The sequence below is a fragment of the Hippocampus zosterae genome, chromosome 13 (genome assembly GCF_025434085.1).
Source record: "Hippocampus zosterae strain Florida chromosome 13, ASM2543408v3, whole genome shotgun sequence".
Lineage (NCBI taxonomy): Eukaryota > Metazoa > Chordata > Actinopteri > Syngnathiformes > Syngnathidae > Hippocampus > Hippocampus zosterae.
In genome coordinates, this window is record NC_067463.1 from 16,661,694 (window position 1) to 16,681,700 (window position 20,007).

The following is a 20,007-nucleotide window of genomic DNA, read 5'->3' on the forward strand; positions in this document are numbered from 1 at the left end:
GAGGTCGCTAGCAAAATGTGGATTCCTGTAATCTTTTAAAACCAGACAATGAGTTCAATTTATATCCTATCTGAGGAGTTTTTGGTTAAAACAAAAGAAAAAAAAACATTGAAAACAGTCTGGCAGCCTCTAAACAGGGCACAGAGCACCGGTCTTTGGCGGCAAGCTTGTTTTTACTACAATCGGCATCATAAAAGTGTAAAACCAACTATTGTACGAAACGGACGACTGACTTTCACCTTGATAAATCACACGTCTGTAAAACATCTGCTGTGATGAAATACGGCGGCACATGTTCACACCAGATCAGAAGAGATCCCATCACAAGGAAACAGTTCAGTTGAGATCTTCCGTTGCAGTGATTTTAATCAGAATGACCAGAAAATTTGCTCGAAAACGCAGCTATTGCAAGCAAGTCCAAACAGTACTGTGAGCTCATGTCTTCACACTAAATGGGAAGTGTTTGCGTTTTTTTAAAGGTGCATCTTAAAAATCCCTGTTCTATATATTTTCTTCTTTTCCAATATTTAAAGCTTTTGCATTAATGCAATCGCAACATCCACATCAACCTACACTCGATCTTCTCTCTTGTCGACCAGTCAAAACAAACAAACAAAAAAAACACAACTCAAGTCACATTCGAGCACAGGGAGGCAACGGTGTATATTGCGTCACAAATTATGACCAGCAAATTATGATGAGAAGGCCAAAACGGGGTAGAGGCATTAAATATTCATGAAAGATGATGACAAATGGGTAGTGATGAGGCCGATGTGTAATATTATCTACAGGCAGCTTTTGTGGGCACTCAAATCCAAGTGTGCGGAGACATGACCCAGGCAGACTCTCAGTGCCAGTTTATATCAGTACAGGAAGTGTGTCATGTCACCCATTTATGAAACATAATGCCCACTTGCGGTATGCCATGTGTGATTATAGCTGAGGTGGCTGCGCCCTGTCAAATGGAATGGAAATGTATCTATTCGGGGGCTTGGTAGAACATGTATTCAGATAATAATTTTTCCGTAAGGAACATTCAGTACCCATGTAGAACAAAATGAGCCGGGGTCAGGAAGTGGAACTTCCTTATGACGTAGCTACATATCCACTTTGCAAACCAATACACGTGCAGCTCAGTGTCTGGTTAAGCAGACATCATTGCTCGTTGCAAATAAAGAAAGAAAGAAAATAAAAAAATAGTACGGTGCAAATGCAACTTCCAGCAGTATTTTAGAACAACTCGCGGGCTCCTCAGGTTGAGTCAAAGCAGTATCGTTGCATTTTTTTTTTATTTCACTCCGAAAATGAAAATTAAAAAAAGAAACTATTGATGGTGCAGTTTCCTACATATTGAAGCTGTTGTATATTAATAAATATTTGTCTACATCCTTTTTTGTTTGAAAATATGTCATTAATTTGATTTATGATGTTTCATTTCCAAAAACATGAGGAATATGAGTGGATGCATGTTTGTCGAACAGGATACGTTCCATATTTGAACTTCCAATCGCAAATGCACACTGCAAACTGTATTGAATAAATCTTTTAAAAGTGTCTCATGCTTAAACCGCTTTACATGATCAGAAATCAGACAAATTAAACTGGAGACACAGCGAACTTTTCCAAGCCAATCAGTCAAGAAAGTTACTAATTATCATGACCAAAGTAAAAGTGATTTCCTCTCAAAAACAAGTCTTGTAATGTGATGATTGTTCTATTTTTGCATGACATAACCACCTGCTTTTTATGAACACCGTCATCTCCTCTTACGAGGTGCGCCACTGATCTCTGCTACAACTGTCCGCCCCAATTTGTCCACCACTCGCCCTTCCCACACCACAGAGACTCGCCAAGCATCTATCAACCAAATTCCTCTTTCTCAGCTCTTAAACTTTTCTATGCTCCGAACACTTGGGAGACTAAAAGCTGACTTGGTTGATTACAGGAGCTGACATTTGCCTACCTACTCACCATTCAGCAAGGTCTCTGCAACCGGTGACCTTTTGGCTCAAAAAGCTTGTTGTTTTGACATCTTGGTGATATAAATGCTGACAGGCCCTAGGACTCACTTTATACATATCCATCTTGTATGATCTCATAGCATTTCTCTCTGCACTCACTGCTCACCTCAGCTCTTAGTTCCGATACACTGGTGCCGGAGTCTACATTATCATCTGTATGGTCAACGGAGCTTGACAAAAGTGGGAGGAGGAGTGAGACGTGGTGAGCAGACCAAAACAGAACCATGTCTGGCTCTGAAAATGCTAGGGGAAAAAAAAATCAATTTTTTTGGAGTTGTAAAAGTCTTTGAGCAAAGTCATTCCCATGGAGGACCAATGATTTGGGTAAGAGAGCTGGATCTCATGAGAAAGGGCTTCGAGCTAATACAGTATCAACTGCCTTTATCAACGATAGTTTAGAGGAGTGATTGTCTCATTACCTCCAGAACATCTGTTCTCGCCTTCCTCATTTGTCAATCTCTCCTCGATGGAATTTCTGGTGGGAGGTGCTAGCCTGTAAATAGAGGATTGAGGAGCAAGGGAGCTAACAACAGCCAATTAGTTGTGAGATGGGCCCTAAGCTCTTCCACTTTTTCTCGTCTTCTTCTTCTTCATCTCAATTTATTGGAGGTTACGGCTCTTTAGTGCATACTGCCACCTATTGTCCAGGAAACAGGAAACGCTTAATGCAGTCCACTCAAGCAAATTCAGAAAACTGTATTTATCCCCGTGGGGCAATGAGAGATGTGCAAGAGCGACTTACTATAGAGACAGTTAGAGCAAAGGAAAAAGCCGCTGTATTCAGCCCTACAAACATACACAGGTGAGACAGGCGGGCGTGTTTCTGTCAGTCGTCAGTGAAACGGGCCGTAAGTCAATGACTGACTGAGACGTCTGTTGGTATTCGACCTAATTAGTGACGATTGCACTGATGGTCGGTCTTATTATTTTTTTTTTTAGTTTCTCGTCATTCATCCTTGGTCAGCAAAACAAGCGTCCAGCAGTGACGATCAGTACTGACGGAATGCCCACTTCTGGTTGTGCGAGTTTATAAGGGCAAACTGCGCGCAACATTGCTGGAATGACATTCGCGCAGTCCGCCCCACGCGATAAGCAAAGAGGCTTTTAGCTAAGTAATGAGAATGGATGCAGGAGTGAAGCAGTTAATGTACTGTATACTTTGATGAAGACAAGTCACAGTTACAGTACTGTTTTAGCTGTTACATACTTGAACATACACATAATATCACTCATTTTCCCAAAGGACCATTTTAAGCATTTAGATGGATGGAGAGAATCACACGGTGGCGGCACAATGCTGCTGTGCATATTCTCCTCAAACCCGAGTGTTTTTTGGGGGGGGGGCGTAAACGGATATCCAGGTTGATAATCAGACTGTCGTTTTCAAAAGCGTCCACTTTATGACACATTTTCTATTATTTCTTTCTATTATCTATTATTACATTTTCTATTATTATTTAAGAATTTAAGACAGCCTTGAGTCCGTAGCTTATGTCTCTTGAGTGGCGTCGATTAGCCAAATCCGTGATTTCAGTCAATATTTGAGCTCGGATTCCAGTTTCTACAAGTTCTTGACCATCTTGCAGAGATGCTCCAAAACCGCAAGTTTGTGCTTGAGCACAGTCTGAGTCTGAGTGTTGGACATCCGCACTATGTCATCCTTAGACCGGCAGCATCTTCACTTCCAATAGAGCCGCTCCCATCGGTTGAATTTTGTGATAGATCAGGAAACTGCTAACACCAAACAGCAGCATACCCGTTATCGGAAGGCCGAAATGTAGATGTCTTCCACATCCTCAACGGACAGTGTTTGACAGGCACACCATTCTCCGCTTCCTCCAAGGATCTAGGGTGTACCCAGCAGCAAAAGTCCCAGAGGGGCAAGTTAGGCTCCCCACTGTCTGCTCTTCTCATCGAGAAAATTTTGTTGATGGCATGAAAATACGACAGGAGGCTAGGAACAGTCAGACAAAGACAGCACATGGACTGAGTGGCGAGCAGGGAATGGTGGGGGCAGGGGTGGGGGGGACATGAGCAGAAAGCAAAAGCGTCCGCCTTCTTCGAGAGCCAAGCAAGAAGTGTATGTACTTTCACTTAGTGAGATGTCTGTGTAGCCATCTTAAAAATCTCAGGGCTGGATTAACGAAAGGATTGTGTGGCTTTTGTGTGCCGCTAACTGGTGAAAATGGAACTAACATCGCATATAATTCACAAAGCATGTGCAGATGGTGAAATGCTTCACTCAGTGAAGAATGTGTCGGCGGCGGTGGTGCTGGTGTGTATTTAGATGAAAGTAATATGCATTATATTTATATATTAAATTCTCCATCCATCCATTTTCTAAATCACTTGTTCTCACAAGGGTCACGGGCGTGCTGAAGGCCTGTCCTAGCTGTCGTCCGCCAGTAGGCGGGGTACACTCTGAACTGGTTGCCAGCCAATCGCATTGCACACATTGATGAACACCGATTCGCGCTCAGTCACACCTCGGGACAATTACGAGTGTTCCGTTGATAAATATTTTCAAAGTGATTTCCATAGTCTTTAATAAATAATTTGCTGCGCTTTGCAAAATTCAGGTGAACTCGATGGAATGCAGTAGGTCTGCATTTCACCACACCTCATTGACTGGTAAGGCGTTCTCTCATGTGTTTACATCTACGAGTACAATTTTTCATTGGCCATACCCCAGAAAAAGGAGTCATGGGGAGAATAGTCTGGTGAATGAGGGGGACTCCAATCGTATGTACTCAGACTTTGTGGACAAAGCAGGTGTTTTGGTGGAGGGAAACAAAACATGCAGGATAGTTGCCCTCGAGGCTTTAAAGTACAGTATACGTGCAAGGCTCGAGCACTAATTCTCAACATATCTGATAACCTTTTCTCTTTGCAAATGCTTTGCAAATGCTTGTGCGCTGTTGTCATTGCATTGACCTATTACAGCAATCTAGCATCCATGCTGTACATTTTCTCTCTGCAGTAAAGGAGCCCAAATGATTGTAGGTTTATTATTCCACTACTGACCACCATCCTCCCTCACTCCTACAGGATTTCCTCGTGATTCTCATTACCCGTCTGCGATCAATTTGTCCTTGTTTATAATTGTTCTTTTGAAATCCGTTCGACTAATGCTTGCTTTGTCACTGTCATAAGCAAGGTATTGACAATGTTTGTTATTGTAGTTGTTCGTGTCGGCTGTCCAGGTGATTATTTTGTCCTCCAGTGAACACGGCAATACAAATGAGAAACTAATGTTGATGCCACACTTACATTAGGTCTCATTAAACACAGGTGTGGACAGTGAATGGTTACTGTATATTAACTTGATACCATCCTCCTGAGTAATATCCTTGGCAGCTAACCTTGCAATATTAAGACTTTTTTCTGAGGCCGTCGTCGCTATCAGTGTCCTTCAGAGTCATCCACTATATTCATACTTAATCATTACACTCATGGCTGTGACATTTAAACCATGCAGTGGAGAACGTGGAAGAAAGAGGCAGTCCTTGAGACATGTAGTGCAGATACTGTAATTTGTTTTCCATATTGACACTTCTCCTTCGCATAAGAGGACAATGACTCAGCAAAGTATATTTATAGCATATTACAAGTATATTCTTGTTGTAGTGGAAACAAAAATTCAAATTTTGAAAGGAGTGTTAACCTGGCTGTGTCCAGATTTTTTTTTGTCAGCCACGCGAGAAGTCTTGTATTGCATTGCCCCCTGGAGGAGACAACAAATGCAGACCAGATTTTCTGCCACGTCGGTTTTACATACAGCACTGTACTATATAAAAAGATCAAACACAAAATGGATGATAATTTCACCCCATTTCCCATATTTCCCCGGTCAGCGCAAACAAACTATCCAAACATTACACACGTGCATTCTTATGAACATATGAGAGTGTGTGAGAGATAGAGAGAAATACAAGACTTTTCACAGTTGATATAATAAACATCAAATTTGAAGTCTTCTTTTTAATTTAAATTTATGACCAGATCTATGAATAATTTAATGTTGAGGGTTCTCAACCTCGCCAGTTAATCAAGTAGCTTACCTGTACCAACAGATAACATGTCACATTTAATTAGGCATACTAATAAATTATTAAAATCTCAGTCCCAGTTAATTTCCAGCACCCAAGGAGCAACAATAACAAATCTTCACACAGTATCAAAATCAACATCTTCATTTTTGGTTTCTATGAATAACCTGACAGTCAAACAGAGTGCATCACGAGAATGATTTTCTGTTTCTGTCAAACATGTCTTCTATTTGTGATGAGGCACTGGACAAATGCCACTCACTCTAGTTGCCAATTTCCAGGAATTTCCAAAGTTGTCTACCACTAAATTATTATGATTCTTTGTGTATAATATCACTGTCAGGTGGAAACCTGTATCAATGTGATTCATTTCACATTTTTTACACAAATCAGTACTGCTGGTCAGTCCCCACGTGGGTCGGTTATTTATTCATTACAATTTACTGACAAATCTTATTTGTTGAAAAGGGCTCACCCAGTTTGACGATGCAATGGTAATGGCTAAACAATGATACAATGCTTTGTTTTCCTGAAAAGTGACGGTTTTGTACATGTGAAGAGTCTGCTCGACAACATCGACACGCGAGTTTGGGAGGAAAATGAAAAACTGCATTACCATTTAACTTTCTCTAAGTGTAACCAATTGAATAGTTCCATTTCTATCAAGTTAAATTTCACAGAAAGTTAAAAAAAAAATCCTCTTTCGCCTAGCACTCACTGAATCGTTATCGTATTTTGTGGTTTACGTTACAAAAACAGTATGAGAGAATTTAGAGGAAAAGGAATCCACAACGTGGAATCACAGGTACCCTCCGTGTTAGTTTTTTTTTTTACGTTGTGGGCTGACATGCGACATGACATGCTCAAGTCCTTAATAACTACTGACCCCGATGGCAGAAAGGACACATAATCAAGTCTTTTTAAGTACCGGGAGCAACAAGCCAATTTGCATTATCTAAATGAAGTGCATGTACATAATTTGATCACAAATGTGTTAAACAATTAATTTAATGACACCCCCCCGCCAAAAAAAATCACTCCAGTGCATTTGAGAAGCCATGAGGGTGTTGTAGGGTAGTTTTTTGGGGGGGAGGGGGGGCTTCTTTTAAATAAAACACATTGAACTAGATAGTCTACTAACCTATTGAAGAGTTGAATGCATTGCCTTAAACTTGCAATTGAGCAACGCTGAAGATTTTGTGCACCCAAACTGACTTGATGAATCGTGGCCATGATGGTTAGCAGACTGTAAAAATGTGCTGGGAAAGTGAGTTCTGTCTCATGTCCGTCGGGCTTTTTGCCTCTTGGCCTGACGTTTGGCTTCATCCAAGACAGCACTCTCGCCGGTGGCCTGGGCCATGCTCCTTACACCTTGAATACGATTCATCATCTGTTGGAGGAAGGGAATGACCTACAAGAGAAATCCAGACAAGAGTTAACAAATGCAGTTGAACACGCGGCTGCTGGCATGTGGCGCTTAGATACCTTTTCATGGTTGTATGCTGCTAATAGAAGTAGCAAAGTGAGGGGTAGAGCAATGTAGGAGCCCTGGGCAACGTCTTGGTCTGGCACTTTGCGCTGCAGAAAAAGACCGATTGGCACATATAAAGACATAATTATCCAAAGCAAAAGTCTTATCACATCACATTGCTTACAGTTGGGTTGAAGGGGAGGGTGACGTGCTTGTGGTATCCGGTGGAAGTGAAGGAGACCTGAGGTAGAGTGAAGTCATACTGCGTGCGGGACAGTGTGGAGTACAGCATCAGAATGTAGCCCTGAAGAGACGGGAACAATACAACATCACGCCATTGATTGATCACGGCTGTTTTCAGACAGGTAGGCACGTTGAACTACAGTGTATTTGTATTCATTATATTTGTATTTATTGATAAATGCACCATATGTGATGAAGAGGAATTAAATATTTGGCTATATAAATGACATCTCCATAACTTTTATTGGATAACTGCGGTGTTTGGAGAACTACTACAAGCTAATGACTGTGAAAAATGGGTTAGAGCTATTGTAGCTAACTGATGTTCATTATAATGTGAGTTATAACAAGGTAGTCCTCTTGAGATCTTAGGTTCTCGGCAATCAGCTTGTGATAAATGTCATCGTAATCTTAAAGTTTTCCGCATCACACTTAGCAGAAAGGGGATGCTAGCTGAAGTTTGCTCTGCTGTGCTAACATCAATTCATTAGCTCAATTGTTACGCCCAGTCCTTATGTGGCACAGGGCTTTATCCATAAATGTTTAAATCTTAGAGACATATTGCCCCAGGCAACTAATATCTCGGAGTTGATTTGTTAAAACAATTCTAATAGATTGCAACAGGGAGGGTTGGCAGTGACTGAACTTCAGTGTTGCTCTGAACAATTCTTTATAATTCATAATTGAGGTGCACCAATGTACTTCAAGGCAGGATGTTACCTCTCCATCCCGGTCCAGTGGGGGGAAGTGGAAGAAGAGGGACTGGCCCAGTGAAACACTGTGGAGGGGGTTGTCCAAATTGTCACTCCTGTATAGCTTTACCTGAAGACGAACGGATGCGGGGACGGAAAAGTAAAACTACTAAACATCGATGATCTCATACATTTTTGCCACATGAATAATGCCAGGGATTTAGATCATGTTAATTTAAAGATGCACATACCGATAAAGTTGTGAGATGTTCTGGGGATGTAATGACATTCCCGCTAAGGTCAAACTGATTGATTTGTCGGAAAGCGATGATGTTGACTCCCTCAACGTCACTGCTGCCGACCTGAATAGGAGAGTGAACATGGTGCAGAATGGGCAGATACAGCTTGGACTCCAATTAGAGATAAAGCTGCAAGCAAGTCAGACGGTGTGAAAGACTAACGGAGACTTAAGACAAGAATTAAGGCCTTTTCGGCTTGCAACAGAGATTAGAGGGGCTGCACCTCTCAAAAGGAGGACAAATTACAAAGTGAAAGGTTTCCAATTTGCAATTGGATTATCTCTGCTTTTGTTTCGGTGTTCGGAATGGAGCCATGAGATATGTCACGCTCCATGTTCCCACGCAACCAATTTCATAGGGAAGAAAAAAAAACATTACACTGACAGAAATGTTGCAGTGAATATCTTAACTTATCATCAACAGCTTACTATGACAAAGTGAAAAAGTTTCTCATATAGGAATTGAAATGTCCCAACGACTGTGAGTGACACCTTTAGACAAGATAGGGGAAACACCACCTGTACACATCAGTTTGGGGCAGTTGGATTTTCCACGGCAAAATAGAAAAACCACAGTCGCTGCATCAAATATATCAGTCTAAAGAGGACTCGATAACAAATCAAAAAACAAGTTGCTCCTTTGTCATGTGAATGCTCCAGTGCTCTCTAGAATAACCTTTTGACCTGGTTGCAGAGGGGGGCTCTCATTTTTTCCTTGGTTTCACCAATCAATCAATCAATCAATCAAATGTGAAGAGCATGTTTCATACATCCTCCTGCAACTACAGTGCTTCACGTTGTTAAAAATCAAGTTCCAGCAGTGAAGGTACAAAGCACAGTGAAATTTTTAGTTAACTTTCAATCAAAAGGGATTGAATCGCAGATACGCTATTTTACTCAGAACCCAGTTCTGCAGCTGATTTTCCAGTGGCATAGAACACCATAAATACTGAGTAAAACTGTAGTGTATTGGGGAATTTCGAGTGATAAATGCATAAACTGATGTTTCCACCTACCTCAATGGCTCTTTGTTGGGGTAAGGCTCTCTCTATGTGGTCGTTGCCTTCAGCTCGCAGTTGAATCAGGTACTTGCAACCTGGCTGCAAAAAAATGGGAAATAGTGGACGGAAAAAACGAACAGTCAAATGCTAATCGTCTTTACAAAATGACTTCAAGTACAAAGCAAAATCCGTAAGTCAAAGGACTCATGCAGCTAAAGGTGCCACTGTAATAATATTCGCAGATATCTTCAACCAGCTCATTGGCATCCTTACCAGCAGACCTCGAAGTCTGAAGCGACCTTCCTCATCAGTGACAGTGTCCTCACTGTAGATGCTACAGTCTCCTTGACCCACCGCTTCCACGGCAACGTCTCTCTCCGCATCACCACTCAAAGACTGCACTGCTCCGTAACAACTGCGCACAAGAGCACAGGAACAGGAAATGGATTGAACAACATCTTCTTAGGATCTGCTTCATAGTACTTGTTACAGTCAAGATGAAGAGAACTAGCAGTACCTATACGCGGTCTTTATTCCAGTTATATCGATACTGAGGATTTGACCCTCTTCCACTGTAATCATCTGGGATGCTGGCTCAAAGCGGAATTCTTTCATCATGGGCTTGAAATAGTACCCACCTGGACTCTGCAGAGGATGAACAAAGTTAACGTAAAATGAAAAGCAGATCACACGACAAAACAATTACTGCGTAACAGCCAGGCACGCTCTTCGAGACCCCGCCCCCGGAAGTTTTGACGATCGCCCAAGCAAAGCTTGCAGTTTTCTCTCTAGTATTAACACTAGGTTTCTCCACTAAATGAAGATGAGCATTGGGCCACTTTGTAACGTCTTCCTCCCACTCTCATCCCATAACGATGACGTAATTGCTTTCCATTTTGCAATTTTTTAAAAAAGTAATTTTCGTGATCCTTTAGGGCCTTTACTTTTAGCTTGAGCACATGTTAAATCACCTCATCGCTCTTTCCGCGCCAACAATGCGCATGCATCCCCATTACGGCATTTTTGTTGAAAAACTGAAAATGTGTTATCATATGTGTACATATGCACATACACATTGAAAACAACTGGGTACAAGAGTATTACAATGCACATTTGTGAAATGTAAAATGAGTCCCCTACCAGGTTATTGAATGTGAGGAGGCCGGTGTCCTGAGTCAACAGGTTGGAACGAAATTGTCCGCCACTTAGAGACAGAAGGACTCCCGACAACGGATGACCGTCCTCAGATTTTATCTACAGTACATAGACACAAAGGAAGAAGCATGTTAATATATTAAAAATTTTACATTTGATTGAGAACCAAATATTATCCTTGTTTTTAGCCATTATCAAATATCAATTACAACTTTGTTGTATTAAAATAAAAGGGGTGAGATAATCGGCAGAGATGCAGTCAACTAAAAGTAGGGTTTAGAGAAGATATTTTTATCGATAAGGGGACTAGAGCTGTGTGAAGTATCATCGAGTCAACATACAATGTCTATTGTAGGACATATTGTAGACAGATGTCACAAAGAATCCGGTATTTTTTCAAAATAAAACATATTTGAGATTCCAAACTAAATTATTGGCAATTAATGTAAGTTCCTTTTCCTTTCTGTGCGGCCCGGGACCAAATGGCTCACGGACCGGGTGTTGGGGACCTCTGGTTGAGTCTTAGTTTTACCTGTAATTTATTTTCCTCTGCTTAGTAATACTTGTACTGGATAAACACTATGCACAATGTAATATAATATTTACCACAAATTATATATTATATATTGATAATGTATATTCGCCAGTTAACTAAATCTGTCAGATAATTATAACTGATTTCAAAAGCAGGGAAAAGTGGTCTAAATTATAGATGTAAAGAGAGCTGAATTACTGAGATGTAAAATATGTAGTGCAAGTCTACCTTGAAGGTGATTCCAGCCAGAGCAAAAGCCTTGAAATCTCCCTGGGTTCCTTCCATGTGACTCAGGACAAAACCCTCTTTACTTGCACTGATGTCATACTGCCTGTCACTGTGAAGTGGACCCACACTGCCAAGACATGCAAAAGAATAATGTGGTAATGAGAACATGTCGCCATAAATCAAAATTCTTCTCAATTTTAGCAGATATTATAACTCAGGTTTTGACTTTTTTGTGGTGGGGCCAAAATCTGATGAAAATCATCAGAAAACAAGCCTAAATTTACCATTGAGTCTGTTTTGAGGGGGGGTTCTATTCTGCAAACACCAAGATCAGTGTAACTGTTCACATAAATCGTGAGCACCTTTCATGAGTTTTCGGTACCACTGTCTCTGACACAAGTCCTTGCACATATAAGATTTTTTTTTTTAATTTAGGTGCTTAAACCTGTACATTCCGAAACGTGCCTTGATATAACAGTTTGCTGAAAACAGTCACTCCCCACAGACTTAAACTTATTGACAATGCAACGCTTCAAGTTTTTCTTCGTCAAGCAGTGTTGGTTTCTTGTACCTGTATGCACCATTCTCATTGGTGGCCACAGTGATGAGTGGTGTAGCAGCTCCCCTTTCGCTAATGGACACCTCGACACCTTGGAGCTCCGGTGACACTTTGCCCTCCAGGAAGAGCCCTGCACGACCCATGATGTCCACCATGCGACCAGGACATGACTCTGTATGAGACAATATTAAAGAAAAAACTAAGTACTAAAAGTGTGTGCGTGTATATACAGTATGTACCGGTATGTCTCTCTCTCTCTGATTTTTCCTTTTTAACCTGAAGTAGAAGACTTTAACACAACCAAACAGAGACAGATAGTGTGACTGATGGGGTTGTCAATCATGTGCCATGCATTTGCAGGTACTCCTAGCTGGTCGAATACAGTTGCATGATTTTGAGAGTATGACAAAAAAATTGAATACATTTGTGGGTGGGAATTTATTTGTCTGGAATTGTCACGAATCATACCTCCTGTGATCGTGGCCTCCACTTCAGGGGGGTAGAAGAGCAGCTCCTTGGAGGAGGGAGTCACTGTAATTTTCTCTCCAGCCCTGCAAAGTACCCGTAAAACATTAATCATAGATTCATGGGTTAGCACCAATCTGTTGGTTTAAATAGACATACTTCTGAAATTATTTGAAGGAAAAAAAGGTCTTATTTTTCTGTGTAAGCAATCAGATAGCAACAGAATTTCCAAATATGAGTAAGTGCTGAAAAGAGCTTATTTAACATTAATGTGAAATGTTATTTTGACATGAATATTAAATGCAACCGACCTGGCCCAGTAGGAGAACTCATAGTGGAAGGGCCCTGTTAGCTCGTCAGCCTTTTCTTGGATCGGAGGACTATCATCCTTGGCCGCCCCTTCTTCTTCAGCAGCACGCCGTTCTCGTTCTTGGCGTCGCAACTGTATCTCCTGCAGCTGCTGCTCCTGCCGCTGCTCCTCCAGACTTCGCAAGGGGCCAAGAACCAGCGCTGGCTCACTCTCAATAGATGATCTGATAAGCATTGCAGAGATTAAAAACATTCATTCATCTTCCTAACCGCTTGATCCTCACTAGGGTCGCGGGGGGTGCTGGAGCCTATCCCAGCTGTCTCCGGGCAGTAGGCGGGGGACACCCTGAATCGGTTGCCAGCCAATCGCAGGGCACACAGAGACGAACAACCATTCGCACACACACTCACACCTAGGGACAATTTAAAACAAACAAACAAAAAAAACTAAACAAAATAAGTCTAAAATGGGTCTTGAAACACTGTTAAAGAGCACCTGTGTACATTATTATGACTTTGAGGTATTACTCCGATGGTAGTTACAATCTATGTCATTTTAATTGTCACATTATATCTATATGCTATTATATCGATTGCAGTGGTTCTCAAAGTGTGGTACCAGGTACCACGAGTGGTAAGCGAAAAAATCATGAATTAAATGTGAACAACCCTTCCCCGAATGAGCGAAGGAAAAAAAACGGATGGATCATAGTGGGTTTTTGTTGTTGTTGTTTAATCGTCATCCAGTTCAAAGTGTTTCATACAATAAAAGCAGTCTGGTAGTTGTAATGATGCCACTCTCACTTATCAATGATTCTTACCTGATGGTGACTGTGACATCTAAGATCTTGTCAGTGGTGATAAGCCCCATCATGTGATGGCGTACTGCAGTAAGAGTCAGTATGCTGGGTGCTGAACTGTTAAGACAAGGTATCATATCACCAGACCAAACTTGATGCAGGTAGAGTCTCTGTAGTTTTACTTACGTATCATAAATGTAAAAATCCTGCTCGAACTGGTGGCAGGAGCGAGGGGTGACTTGGTACATGCCTGGATGAGACATTTCTCGGTAACTACCCCCAAACTGGTACATCAGATTACTCTTTTGTAATGAATCTTTTGTAAATGAGTAAGATTACTCTTACTCATTTGGATTGGCTAACTTATACTGTCTATTTGTGTTAATGATAATGAAGCTAACCAGGTTTGGAGAGGCAAAAACGGTTGACTCCCTTGGAGAGATTGTAGATGCCCACATTCTCAGGTTTGCTGCCATCCTGAAAGAACTCCTGCACAGCAATAAACAGTGAATGTAAGAATCTCATCACAAAGGTTCACCATCTACATTTGAGTGGGTAACTCCTGACCAAAGTGATGGCATGGGAGAGGGAACAGCGTAGGATGTAGCCAATCTGCCGGAACTCGACCCCCAAGATGTCAGCGTCCTCAACCTCGACTTCCATGGACTTATGTTTCCAACACCATTCCTCATGAGAGATGCTTACTAATCAATGTAAAAGAAACATTAAGAAGCATAAAGCAGAAAATGTTGCAAGTGCATGGGAGATGCAGAAGCCTAAAAAAATGTCTAGTCAAGTCTGACCTATTTTATTTCAGGAGTGAAGTAGTTCACATGAACTTGTTGCATATTTTGATTTGTTAAATGAAGGTTTAGACTGTGCTATCATTTCACACTATTTACTTAGATTCTGCATCTGTTGTCAACCATGCACATGTGACTTGGTGCTAGGTTATAAACCAACATGAGATGCGTCAAGCTTTAGGACTAAGGTTATTGTTTACGGTTACTGACCTTTATATTTCCCAGGTAGAACATTGTCAAAGGAGAAACTGAGGATATCACTACTGCCTGTCAAAGGCATCGTCCTTCTCTCTCCTTGACGGCTTACTGGTTGGAGTGTGACTGACAGGTCATCACAAGATGCTATAATTCAACAAGAGAGTATTTTTCAAATGAAGCTTACATACAAATACAGCAATTTCAAAGATTTTCAACAGGCAGACTTTACCCAAACAGTAGACTTTTCCAGAGACAGAGGCCATGAACTGGGTAAACAGAAGATCTGTGAGTGGCTGGTCTACAACTGAGAACTCCAGGGCCTGAGGCTGCAGAGCCAGGCCCGCTTTCACATCAACCTCAGGGAGAGACACCTATACGCACGCACACACGCACACAGTGGGCTTGTTAGCATGCGCAAGGTGGGGGTTTTTTTCATTGTAGAGTATATATCTGTGGGAATTGGGCAATTACATGGAATGAAGAATTGCGGCATTGGAATGTATTAACAAAATACATTGTAGCATTAATGACAGAAATCGTTTTAAGAGAGGAGAATTCCATTCACCCCTTCTTAACATATCACGTGATATTAGTGGAGGGGTTTGTGTATTCAAATGATCCTGGAAGTTAAGTTGTCTGGGGCTTTGTGCCCGTGGCAGGGTCTTCTATGGCCAATGGGTCTTTGGTGAGGGACCAGACAAAGCACGGCTCAAAAGACCCATTTTCACTACTACAATCAGTGGACTTCATTTTCCCTTGCTCGGACATGGGTCACCAGTGCCCCCACCCTCTGGAGCCATGCCCGGAGGTTGATCTCAGTGGTGAGCGTCTGGTGGCCGGGCCAGCACTCATGGGGCCCGGCCCAGCAAAGCCAGAAAAGAACCCGAGCGGCCTTCTGTTACTGGACCTCCGAGCTAATCAAGAATTCTCCATAACGAACATCATGTTCAAGGATGGAGAACGACTTCTGGACAGCTACGAGGAAATTCTGTCTGCTGCCCATATGACCAGACCTCAGATATATGGAAGCAAATGGATGGAGAATTCCAATCAAAAGCTCCTACTGTCGTACATGGACACTGTAGTCTCCAGGTTTCGCCTGAAAGCAGAAGGCTCCCTGGGTGTCGGAGTCAGTGATCCGGCCTGAGCTCTTATCTTGGCCCTGGTGTCTCAAGGTGACCTTGTAGCGACCTTGCTTCATGCCCTCGGGCAGACGGCTGATAGAGATCAGACCACAAACGCTGAACCTGCATAATAACAATGCGGATCATTAAGTTTTCGTTATCAACATACTGTATGCTCACCACCATCCACATCATCTTAATAATATGCAGGATACATTATAGGGCTAGGCAATAATTCATTATCAATGTTTTGTGACAGACAGGCGATTAATACCAAATGAAAACACATTTGATAGAATGTTACAAAAAAAAGAAAAACATTGAATGACAGGTTTTTTTTGTACTACAATTAAAGCACGTAAGAGGAAATCTGGAGTACATGTCGCGTTTTTGTGAGCCTTGTCCGCCAAGTGCTCGCATAGTGACCTCCGAAGAAGAAGCTGCCAAACCAGCAAAGAAGATGTACACACGTGCGTGCGGTGTAGGTGCACTGAATGAAAGTGTACCTTAACTGAAAGTGTACGCCAATGCATGCTGCTTCGCGTATAAAAGTCTGCACAGTTTGTTAAATCAACCATGCATACCCTGCAGTGATGATGTCAGGAAGTTGTGGAGTGTTGGGGGCAATTTTCACAGTTACTGGCTCAAAAAACATGAGATCCTTCTGGACACGGATGGTGTAAGTACCAGCTGTCATGTTCTCCAGCCTGTAAGAGCCATCCTCTTTGCTGACAACTACGAGGAAACAAAAACAAAGAAAGCCAGGGCAAAAAGTAGTAACATATAACGCAATCAATACAATTAAAGCATGTTGTTATCTCAGGTTTGCTTACCTTTAATCTGATTGTTGATAGAGACCGCGGCATTAACTACGCCTTCCCCATCAACACTATTTAGGACCCGACCGGTCACAGAGAAACCCATGACACGAAAGATGGGCTAAATGTGACAAATGAAGAGAATAATGGGCCAAAATAAGCTGAAGTGAATGTTTTAATGTTTATATGAATTTGAAAGAAAATACGTCTCTGTACCTCTAGCGTCAAACTATTGTGCTCCACCTTGAAATTCATTCGGGAAGGCGCAACATCAAAAGTGATCCTTTCTCCTCTGTAAAAGGGCACCTGAAGAAGAAAGTTCTGAAATCAGTTCAAAATTAGCTTTCGGACTAAAATACTTCAAGCGGGATGGGTTTTCATAGAAGGCTGACCACAGTGTACTCCCCACTAGATAGTGAGGGGAAGGTAAAGGTGCCATCCTCCCCGGAGAGGGCACTACACAGGTAGATGAGGGAACTGTCCCCAGAGTCTGCACCCTCCACAGGAGAAAAGTTGCAACCTTTCACATTCTGAGAATGACAATAAAAATGCTGCTTCAATGAGCTTCTTGATCGCAATTTACTCATTATGTGAGTGTGCTCAATCATTGCTCAATGTACCTCTCTTTTGACGATGGCCGAGTAAAGCAGGAAGGTGACCTCATTCATGGGCTCCCCGTCACTGCGGACTTCACCCGAGACATCGTAGCCTCCGACCACCAGATGGTCAGCGGCCGGCGCATTGCCAGTGGAAATGTGCACCGTTGTGGTACTCTGCAGGAAGACGGTAAAAGTTGCAATGAAGGACATAATACTAACTAAGTCCCCAAGGACCTTATAAGCTCAGGTAATTGTTTGATTTGACTAAAAAGCCTTGTGCACTCTTTACTCATTGAATGACATCATTTCATTGACAGAAGTTTGTTTATACGTCCATACATACGCCGCTTGGAATTGAAGCGGATTTACATGGGACAGGAGAAATTAAGAACTCTCTTTTTTCGTCAATGGATGCTACAGCTTTTTGTTTTTCAAACTTTGCTTGTAGCAGACGTGTGAGACGTCATGCACGCTTTAAGCAGGACGTTTCTGATCCACTAGTGAAAGGACACTTTCATCTGTAATTGCTTCAAACAAGGCGTATGCTTGAAACAGTTACAATTACGGAACATGACTGTCCATGTCTTATGCTATGTGTTGTATTTTATTACCGTATTTTGTCATTTTGTTAAATGTTCTGTCAAGTGCTTTGTTTTAGCTGCAGCAGCTATGGTAAAAGTGCGATTTAAATGGATATACTGTATTGTTTCTGAAATAATGCGACCAACCTTCTCCAGAATCCAGGAAGGATGGGAAGCAACGATGTCATATGTTCCAGGGAGCACTTTGTGAAATGTATACCTGTGTTTCAAGAATTGCAGGGGAAAGAAAGCTCAAATTTTATCGGTACAGGTCCACAAGTGCAAACTAGACATTGGCCACTCCTTCGAGAGCATAGGTGTCAAACTCTGGCTCCTGAGGGTCACTTTCCTGCACGTTTTCCTTCTCTCCCTGATTCAACATACCTGATTCAAATGATCAGCATGTAATGGCCCTCGAGGACCGAAGTTTGACACCTATGTTCTAGAGGGGAGGGGGAGCCGTTACACAGAGAGGAGTATACATGATGCAAACTCCAGCAGACTATGACAGATACCTTTCTACTGATTAATGTTCTTTGTCCATTAAACGATCAAACAAACTTACATCTAAAATCAAAATCTAACATCAGCCCATGCCGAATGTAAACCCAAGACTACTTTGAAATGTGAAAGTCACATACGCTCCTCCAGGCTGGGTAATGACAGTCTGTAGTTTCTCGTCTGTTCCGGCTCTGCTCAATTTAACTTCTACTCCAGTTGGTCCAAGGAGATGCCCTTTACTCAAAACCTGTGCAGTGTAAAGAACATAGAGAAAGTAAAGATGGAGTGGCATCACGGATGTGGAAGTGTCAGCAACTAGTTCAAGGTCATTCCTTCCATATAAACACTTCAATGAACATTGTTACGGTTTACTTTTCCTTTTTGCCAATTATTAGGAAAAATAGGTAAAACACCCACCATTCCCGATATTGAAAAGCCGGTGAAAACAAAGTTAATGTCCTCTTCTTTTTTACAAATGTCAGTGACGCCATCCACATGGAGATCTACACTGGTGGGCTCTGATCAATGTAAAGGAAAATATTTTTAAAAAGTAAGAAATATAATGATAGAAAATATTTGCCAAAGTAACAACTCAGAACTTACCAAAGCTCCACCCAAGAGGAGGTTCAATCTTCAAAATAAAATCGCCCTTCGCAGAAAAAAAAAATCAAACGTGTGCATTAGTATCATCAACAAATGAAATGGATGAATAGCAATGTGTGTATTTCCTACCTTGTCATAAAGAGGAATCGTAAAGTAGCCATTATTTGGAGCACAGTCAGTGTGGTATTTCAAGGAGCCTTGTTTGGTGTAGAGTTTAATCTGTTTAAAAATATATGCAAAATAAATACAACGGGCTGGCGTGTGTGGACGTAACAATCAGTGAGAAACAGTAAATACAGATTGACAGTTCATCTCATGAAGGCTGTGAATGAGCAGACAGGGATTAACTCTAGTGCCTTGTGCGACACGTTCTCCTCTTCAACGCTGATTTAACTGGTTTGAGGGTTAACAAATGAGCCAGATATCTACGACGTACTCCACTACAAAATGTATGATGACCACAGTAAGCGGCTTCTAGACGCATTTTCACTCACCTCAATCAATGAGTAATTGATTTCAACGTCGGACATCACAAACCCCCCACATGCAACCACGATCTCATCAGAGGACACGACCGAAAACTGAGAATATGTGATCCAAAACAAGACCCAAAGAGTACTTAATTCAGCCCGAATTGTTATTCGCAACATTTTTGGCTGACTGATTCTCCGGCTAACTGTGAAAATGCACGCTACTTCCGGTTCCGTACCAGCTGACTCACTGTCAAAGAACCACTCACAAGTAATAAAAGCAGCGCCTTCTGCTGTTGTGGAGGCCACAGAGGTCATCTCCAAACCTTGTCAGAAAAACGGATTACTCTACACAAAACGTACCGTATTTTAAAGGTTTATTTTACCTTTACAGTTACAACACCCCGGGATGTAAAAATAACATTTAACATTTTGATACACAGCAATAAAAATGAACAATACTTAAAAAAAAGAACAACAACAA

General features: G+C 41.7%; 1 protein-coding gene across 1 annotated transcript; it reads right to left on the reverse strand.

Moving 5' to 3' along the window:
- Positions 1-7,162: 7,162 nt before the first annotated feature.
- On the reverse strand, positions 7,163-19,953 carry nomo (nodal modulator). The gene is made up of 31 exons (XM_052084358.1): positions 19,548-19,953; positions 19,183-19,272; positions 19,054-19,099; positions 18,868-18,968; positions 18,591-18,697; positions 18,097-18,169; positions 17,390-17,542; positions 17,162-17,299; positions 16,986-17,075; positions 16,785-16,890; positions 16,536-16,686; positions 15,900-16,074; positions 15,057-15,198; positions 14,840-14,971; positions 14,394-14,530; positions 14,228-14,315; positions 14,013-14,076; positions 13,848-13,943; positions 13,029-13,250; positions 12,721-12,803; positions 12,265-12,424; positions 11,694-11,820; positions 10,916-11,029; positions 10,293-10,420; positions 10,049-10,190; positions 9,791-9,874; positions 8,728-8,838; positions 8,505-8,606; positions 7,726-7,845; positions 7,556-7,648; positions 7,163-7,481 (listed from the first exon to the last, which is right to left on the reverse strand). Exons 1-31 carry the CDS (start codon positions 19,839-19,841, stop codon positions 7,350-7,352), a joined length of 3,801 nt encoding a protein of 1,266 aa, XP_051940318.1. The 5' UTR covers positions 19,842-19,953; the 3' UTR covers positions 7,163-7,349.
- Between the last annotated feature and the right edge of the window lie 54 nt (positions 19,954-20,007).

Coding starts and splice junctions, on each gene's coding strand:
- nomo (XM_052084358.1), bottom strand. CDS start 19,841: ATGACCTCTGTGGCCTCCACAACAGCAGAAGGCGCTGCTTTTATTACT. Junction 16,075..16,535: donor CCTGACATCATCACTGCAGG/GTATGCATGGTT, acceptor GTTATTATGCAG/GTTCAGCGTTTGTGGTCTGA. Junction 8,607..8,727: donor AACATCTCACAACTTTATCG/GTATGTGCATCT, acceptor GTTCGTCTTCAG/GTAAAGCTATACAGGAGTGA.